At 48.5% G+C, this 8,122-nt stretch overlaps 2 protein-coding genes across 2 annotated transcripts; both read left to right on the top strand.

Moving 5' to 3' along the window:
• The first annotated feature begins 912 nt into the window (after positions 1-912).
• On the top strand, positions 913-1,614 carry LOC130348330 (histone H1B-like). The gene has a single exon (XM_056554735.1). The coding sequence runs from the start codon at positions 935-937 to the stop codon at positions 1,592-1,594; it is 660 nt and encodes a 219-aa protein (XP_056410710.1). The 5' UTR covers positions 913-934; the 3' UTR covers positions 1,595-1,614.
• A 4,180-nt stretch (positions 1,615-5,794) lies between these two features.
• On the top strand, positions 5,795-6,670 carry LOC130348341 (histone H2B 1.1). Its single transcript, XM_056554745.1, has one exon. The coding sequence runs from the start codon at positions 5,810-5,812 to the stop codon at positions 6,188-6,190; it is 381 nt and encodes a 126-aa protein (XP_056410720.1). The 5' UTR covers positions 5,795-5,809; the 3' UTR covers positions 6,191-6,670.
• Positions 6,671-8,122: the final 1,452 nt, after the last annotated feature.

Raw genomic sequence — 8,122 nt, 5'->3', positions numbered from 1 at the left:
CTGCCCGGTGGCTTCAAAACACGTTGGAGATTACAAAGAATAACAACAGGGAGATCACATAATTCCCCATCATGGAGAATCTGTATCCCCTTCCCCCTGACCTCCTGCACAGCCGGGATGTGAGAGAATATCCCCAGGGGTAGGAGCCCCAGCTCTAGGTCCAAATCCTCCTCCTCCCCCCCGCACCCGGGCCAAGTGCTCTCTGCAGACATGAGGAGACATCTGCGGGTGTTATGGGTCGGGAAGCTGTAAGGAAGATGAAGGAGAGAACAGTCATCACATCCACTTGTAGACAACTCCCCCCATCATCTCCGGGTCAGTAAATGGACACGTTGTCCGTATTATATCTATATATCAGGACAGGGAGCCGGCAGTGAGCGGAGGCGCCGCCTGTGTTACCCTCCGGGGCTCTCAGCAGCTCCAGGCCGTCTCCGCATCGTACAATCAGCTTCCTGGACGGTAGATGTTGTATTAAAGATCGGTGTGATGGTGACCGGTGCCGGGAATAGAAGGAACGATCCCCAGCAGCAGATTTATCTTCCCGGATACACAGTGATGTGCAGATCGGGAAGACTGTGACGGAGATCCCGGGGCCTCCTCCCGGCTCCTCCCCGGCACCTCCGCCAGTCACGGGTATAAACTGCTAGGGGGGATGTTGGGGAGGAGGAAGACACGGAGAAGGGGATCTCTCCTGTCCGGTTCTAGCCGGTAAAGATCTTTTATCCCGGGCAGGGAAGCACAAGGTTGTAGCGGAACTTTGGCCGGGTCCAGACGGGATGGGGCGGGGCCTGTTCTCTGTGTCAGCCAATAGCAGCTCCGGACGGTGACATCTCAGCAGCCAATCATTGCGCAGCCGCTGCACATATAAGAGGCGCCAGCAGCTCCGGTCTCAGCATTTATCGTTCACGATATTTCTGTAGTTTTGATTTCTAAGATGGCAGAAACCGCACCAGCCGCTGCTCCTCCCGCCGAACCGGCCGCAAAATCCAAGAAGCAGCCGAAGAAATCAGCCGCAGGGGCCGCCAAGAAAAGTCACAAACCCTCCGGTCCCAGCGTGTCCGAGCTGCTCGTTAAAGCCGTGTCCGCCTCTAAGGAGCGCAGTGGGGTGTCTCTGGCCGCCCTGAAGAAGGCTCTGGCTGCCGGAGGATACGATGTAGACAAGAACAACAGCCGCCTGAAGCTGGCCATCAAGGGGCTGGTGACCAAGGGAACCCTGCTCCAGGTGAAAGGCAGCGGCGCCTCCGGATCCTTCAAGATCAACAAGAACCAGCAGGAGACTAAGGACAAGGCGGCCAAGAAGAAGCCGGCGGCTGCGGCCAAGAGACCTGCAGCAGCTAAGAAAGCGACCAAATCCCCTAGGAAGCCAAAGAAGGCTCCGAGCGCGGCCAAGAGCCCGAAGAAAGCCAAGAAGCCTGCAGCGGCCAAGAGCCCGAAGAAAGCCAAGAAGCCTGCAGCGGCCAAGAGCCCCAAGAAGCCGAAGGCTGCTCCTAAGAAGGTGGCCAAGAGCCCGGCTAAGAAGGCGGCCAAACCCAAAGCTGCCAAGAGCCCGGCTAAGAAGGTGACTAAAGCCAAGAAGAGCGCGGCTAAGAAATAATCGGGAGACTCGTCCTGTACTTATCCCACAAAGGCTCTTTTCAGAGCCACCACCTCCTCCAGACAGAGCTGTACGATCAATGCCCGTGTCACCCCCGGGATACATAAAGGATATAATACAGTGATATAAATCCCTTCTATATTATCATCACTTTATTATATTTTATCAATCCCAATACATCTGCCTTTACTAATTCTAGATCCCCTTATGAACACTCAGCTGAGTCTGATCTGTAACCAACCATTGTATCTTTCTGCCGCTGTAACACTTGTAGGGTCAGCGCTTGGGGGAAGTATAAATATTGTTACAAATCGGCAACAAAAAGATTATAAATCTCTCCACCAGGTGTCACTATTGTAACACATTGTAGATCCTATGTATAAACTATAAGGATTTACACTGCTGTGATAGACGCCCTAAGGATAAACGGGATTATGGAAATTATTGACTTGCCAGACATTGGGGGATAAATGTAACCCTTTGGGTAATAGGTTGTGCACATATTATTTCCCCCATCCTGAGGGTTAGTTTGCTGCTTAGTTTTATTACTATATAAAGTCATGCAGTCCCGAATAGAGTCTGAATATAGGGGAGCGGCAGGCAATGTGTGAACACCCGAAATGCGGTACCGCATCATGTCTGAGGGGACACGGGGGAGGGCGCTATTATCGGGAGTTACGACAATCCGCAGGGAAGGGCAGAATAGGGCGAGGATGGGTCCTGCCTCTTTCTAACAAAGATCAATTGTTGACGTCACATGTATTTTGGCGGGCTCATTGGTTGTAAGAATCAGCCAATGGGATGCAGGGGTGGGGTTTACATGAGCCAATGGGGATGAGACCAGGAGTATAAATGTTCCGCTCTTTCCTCTCTTCTCATCACTTCTCCGCTGTGTACGTGTACAGAGAATCATGGCCAGGACCAAGCAGACCGCTCGTAAATCCACCGGAGGGAAAGCTCCCCGCAAGCAGCTGGCTACTAAGGCCGCCAGGAAGAGCGCTCCCGCCACTGGTGGGGTGAAGAAGCCTCACCGCTACCGTCCAGGTACAGTGGCTCTCCGTGAGATCCGCCGCTACCAGAAGTCCACCGAGCTGCTGATCCGGAAGCTCCCCTTCCAGCGCCTGGTAAGAGAGATCGCCCAGGACTTCAAGACCGATCTTCGCTTCCAGAGCTCGGCGGTCATGGCCCTGCAGGAGGCCAGCGAGGCTTACCTGGTGGGACTCTTTGAGGACACCAATCTGTGCGCCATCCACGCCAAGAGGGTCACCATCATGCCCAAAGACATCCAGCTGGCCCGCAGGATCCGTGGGGAGAGAGCTTAGATCTAATCGGGACCCGCATACAACACAAAGGCTCTTTTCAGAGCCACCAAATTGTCTATAGAACGAGCTGATTCCTGATCCTCTCCATTGTTCTGCTCCTATACTCCGCCTGTCCTCATAAGCAGGATCCCGGGATTGTCCTCTGCAGTTAACCCTCAGTGCTGAGTTATGTTCAGTTACTATAGTGATGTAGATCGTTCCTGCAGTGTAATGCGCCTGTGTGTGATCGGTGCTGCTGGCTTCAGTCTCCCGACACTTGGGATCGTAATTGGTGCATAGAGGGGAAACGAGCGGACACTAAAGGGTTAACTCTAGGTGGAGTTATAGACACGAATGTTCGCTCATTGGATGATCAACGCAGTTAACTTGAAATTCCCGCTCTTCTGATCGTTTCTCCCTTTGTCTCGTCCTCTTCCCTGTACACGTGACTACATTCCTCTGGTTTCTGTAAATAGGAAGAAAAAGGCGGCGGATGGGAAACTGTTGGGGCCGATCAGGGGGATTCTAGTGAGGCTGATGCGGTAGGAGAGGGGACACTATGTCCGGGGCTGACATCACAATGGTGGGTGAATTCGGGGTCGTCCCTGTCCTATTCCAGACCTGATACCGATCACACCCTGCAGCCTGACACTGCTGAGAATGCGGCGGGGAAAGCTATCCTGTATTTTATACATTGTCATTTTGTTATTTAATGTAATAAATTCCGATATTATGTCACTCTGCTGCAAGAGATCGCCCAGTGTGAACACTAACCGTGCGGTTGTTTTACAATCCATTTTACTTGTCAGCGATCACCGTGTATTTAGACCTGATGAAGTCTTAGTGGGGGGGGGAGAGATTCCTGGGCCCGTCATTGATGAAATCCTTCCCGATCTGGATATAACGCGTGTCAGTGTGAGGAAAGTTACAGGGGAGAGAAAAAAAAGAAATAAAAAATTATATATATAATATACGTACACACACACCATTTATCATAAAAGTAATCTCAGGACCCTGTGGTTACTAATATTATTGGTTAAAATAGACCCCACCGATCTCTCCCCTTCAGGCTTCCATGCGCGGCCGATTTATTCACAAGCTGAGCCGAGATAGGGTGAGCGGTGAGTGTACACCGGCCTTTTACTATTAGTTCAGGACTATAATTTACGAATATTGCGCATAGGACTCACATTTTAATTGGTAGCATACACACAGTGCGATATCATACATCGTGTCCAACCAAAACTATTCAAATGGTGTTTCATGTTTCTTTATTGGAATTAATATTGAGACATTTTCTTAGTAACAAAGTTTTTCCTAGTGTCTCATTCGTTAAATCACAACAAAATCTAGCGGGATTGTTACTTTTTATAACAGATCGGTGAAGTGAAGGAAATTCTGAGCTGTCTGTTTTATTAGTGCAATAATGGGTTAAGTATTTAATGTTTATGTGATTACTATCTATTTTAACCAATAATTCTAGTAGCTAAAGGGCTCTGAGATGACTATTATGTTTCATGATCAATGTTATTGTACTCCGAGCGACCCAGCTGAGAATATTTAGTTTACTACAACTTCCCTCATTTTATTCTTAATTATATTTGTGTCATTTATATTTTTATTTATTCATTATTCTCATTCTACAGCGATAGTTGTAGAATGAGCGGGAAAATAAGTTTTATAGCCGGATACTGAGCGCTTATTGGCTGATCTCTGGGGCGATTATTCCCGGGCACTGTATACAGCGAGTGCCGGGATCTTTATGTAACCAGCGATGGAGAAGCGATGACCCCTGATCGGCTGGATGGAAGCCTCGCTGTGTATTGCGGCTGGAGATCCGATGTGTTCAGGAGCTTCCATTACACAGGAGGCTACAGTATAGGGGGCGCCATCTCTACACTGCGGTCCTGTCTATTGTAGAGGATCCGTAAACTACATCGTGAGAACAATCTTAAAGCGTAGTAGTTACAAAAGAGAATTACCCCCTCACATACCAACTACATTCTGCACAACCCGCACGGTGTCCTATATTAGATAAAATGTGCAGGATGTTCTGTTTAGTCCCTATAACAGCCCAGATCCCTATCACACCCGAGATCAGCGGTGCCAGCTCTGTAGGAGACAATGTGGTGGCTCTTAGAAGAGCCTTTGGTGTTCGGGATGATCTGGGATAAGCGGTGATCACTTGCTCTTGGCCGCTTTGCTGCTCTCGGTCTTCTTGGGCAGCAGCACGGCCTGGATATTGGGCAGGACGCCTCCCTGGGCGATGGTCACCCCACCCAGCAGCTTGTTCAGCTCCTCGTCATTGCGCACGGCCAGCTGCAGGTGACGGGGGATGATGCGGGTCTTCTTGTTGTCCCGGGCGGCGTTACCGGCCAATTCCAGGATCTCAGCAGTTAAATACTCCAGCACAGCGGCAAGGTAGACCGGAGCACCGGCGCCCACCCTCTCGGCGTAGTTCCCTTTGCGGAGAAGCCTGTGTACACGACCGACAGGGAACTGGAGTCCTGCCCGGGATGAGCGGGTCTTTGCCTTAGCCCGAACCTTCCCTCCTTGTTTGCCACGTCCAGACATAATGATAAGTAAAACCTAAAACGCTCAAAAGAAGCCTTTCTGTGATGTAACCGTAATTTCCTTTCTGCTGCTTTTTATAGGTTTCTGCTCCGCCCTCCGGCTCCTGTGATTGGGTAGATTTGAATCCGGCCAATGGTGACGAGAATTAACGAGACACCAATAAACTGCACTGGGTGGGGCTTATGACGCTCCCACAGGTCACATGATTTGCTCCTCCAGTAGAACAGCGAGCAGACAGCATTTCTCATTTGCATGGGCTGCCTATAAATACGGCTGCGGTGGGAGGAGGAGGCATCATTATTCTCTCTGTTCTAGTGAAGGATTATTGTGATTGATCATAATGCCTGATCCCGCCAAGTCTGCCCCAGCGCCCAAGAAAGGCTCCAAGAAAGCCGTGACCAAGACTCAGAAGAAGGATGGTAAGAAGCGGAGGAAGACCAGGAAGGAAAGCTATGCCATCTACGTGTACAAGGTGCTCAAGCAGGTCCACCCTGACACCGGCATATCCTCCAAGGCCATGGGCATCATGAACTCCTTTGTCAACGATATCTTCGAGCGCATCGCAGGGGAAGCCTCCCGCCTGGCTCACTACAACAAGCGCTCCACCATCACCTCCCGGGAGATCCAGACCGCCGTGCGCCTGCTGCTGCCTGGAGAGCTGGCCAAGCACGCCGTGTCCGAGGGCACCAAGGCAGTCACCAAGTACACCAGCGCCAAGTAACCTGCTCCGCCTCCTGCTGTCACCCCAAAGGCTCTTCTAAGAGCCGCCACATTGTCTATAATAGAGCTGGGGCTTCTATCTGCTACAATTATCTTTATTTGTGACCGAGTTTATACCGGTGCAGCCGCTTTATACTGTATATATTGTGCTGCTCCGGGATCGCGGTCTGTGATATATAATCTGACTGCAGGTTACATCAGTACCGTATATATACGTCATATGGTAACGGCAGAATAAGTAATTGTGTCTCCTGCACTGACCGGACATATAAGTATCACAGTGGTGATCGGTATCGCCGGGATTCCCGTAGCTTTTCTGCGGTTCCGTTTAGATGCCGGGACATCTATACAAATCGTGAGATTCAGGTCCTTGTGTCTCCCGGAAACGATCAGATCTCTTATCAGTTCAGTCCTTTATACATATTCCCACCATCAGATCTGATCGCGAACAGACTGGGCAGGAAACAATCGATCAGACACATTACAGGGAGGGTCTGCGCCATCTCTAGTCCCAGGAAGATCTCATCCCCCCCATGTATCTATCGGCTCCTCGTGGACAGTGATTTCCCGATCTTGCTGATCGCTTCTCCCGATATTTTACTCTTCATCCATATAAAATGTGAAACAATAAAGTGAGAAGAGAGGAAGATGGACGGAGATTATACCTGATCGTTTATAGATTTGCAGAGATCGTCCGGGAAATTCTCTCCTAGACCTCCGGCCCCTGATTGTTATTGCGGTAATAATCTGCTGGGTGTGATCAGGGGTCTATGGGGGATGAGATCTTCCTGGGACTAGAACTGACAGTAACTTTCTTATATATCCATATAAACAATAAATGTACAATGTAATAAAAATAGAAAACAAATAAAAGGGGTAAAATACAACTGGATCACTGGATGGTAAAAGGCAGAAATGCAAATCAATAAAACATCCAGTAAATAGATGATGCGGCTCCTCTGATCAGATGTACAGGGGATAAAGCTGCTGTGCGGAGATCAGTAGTGTGTACTGGGCTGTAGGATAAAATGTATGAAATAACACAGGGAACCAACCGTGTGCACAGACTGATGGTTACAGCCGCCGACCGGGATCCCGTCGATACAGGAGAGATCTAGTGTTGAGCGGCATAGGCCATATTGGAATTCGCGAATATATGGACGAATATTCGTCATATATTCGCGAATATTCGTATAGTCGTAATATTCTCGTTTTATTTTCGCATATGCAAAAATAACATATGCGAAAATTAGCACATACAAAATTCGTATATGCGCAAATTTGCATATGCGAAAATTCGCATACCAGTCTCACACAGTAGTATTAGAGCCTTATTTACACCACACAAGCTGGAAGCAGAGAGGGATGATCACTGTGATGTGTACTGTGAAACAAAAAAAAAAAAAAAAAACGAATATTCGTAATTACGAATATATAGCGCTATATCAGTGAATATGCGATATTCGCGAATAAAATTCGTATTGCGAATATTCGCGAGCAACACTAGAGAGATCTCGGTTTAATCCTTGGTGGGAAACTATATATTTTTTCTATTCTGTTCAGATGATTAATATTAGCGCTTCAAAGCCTCAATTATAATGTTTCTAAATAGAATAATTACTGATGTAACAACAAAGTGAACTGATCAAAGACAAAACACCTGAAAGGTCACTGCAGGGGTTAATAGGATATGAAGATTGGCAGTGAGTTTACGTGAAGACAGATGGAAACTATACTACAAACCACCACTAGAGGTCCCCAGAGGACAGGAGATGAGGCTGATGGATTCAGTCCTCATTGTGAATGCAGTAAATGCTTCTGAGGCTTCATCCAGACCGGATGATATTTGTGTTATAACTTTTAGATCTAAAACATTTCCAGGCGCTTCCAGTTTTTCAAATCTGTTAGATTAATGGGCTGGTACCTGTTTACT

Source organism: Hyla sarda, unplaced genomic scaffold (assembly GCF_029499605.1).
Source record: "Hyla sarda isolate aHylSar1 unplaced genomic scaffold, aHylSar1.hap1 scaffold_88, whole genome shotgun sequence".
Classification (NCBI taxonomy): Eukaryota; Metazoa; Chordata; class Amphibia; order Anura; family Hylidae; genus Hyla; species Hyla sarda.
The sequence above is the reverse complement of the archived record's forward strand: the minus strand, read 5'-3'. Positions and strand labels throughout refer to the sequence as shown.

What these genes read in the sequence shown, in the direction of transcription:
- LOC130348330 (XM_056554735.1), top strand. Translation starts at nt 935, where the DNA reads ATGGCAGAAACCGCACCAGCCGCTGCTCCTCCCGCCGAACCGGCCGCA.
- LOC130348341 (XM_056554745.1), top strand. Translation starts at nt 5,810, where the DNA reads ATGCCTGATCCCGCCAAGTCTGCCCCAGCGCCCAAGAAAGGCTCCAAG.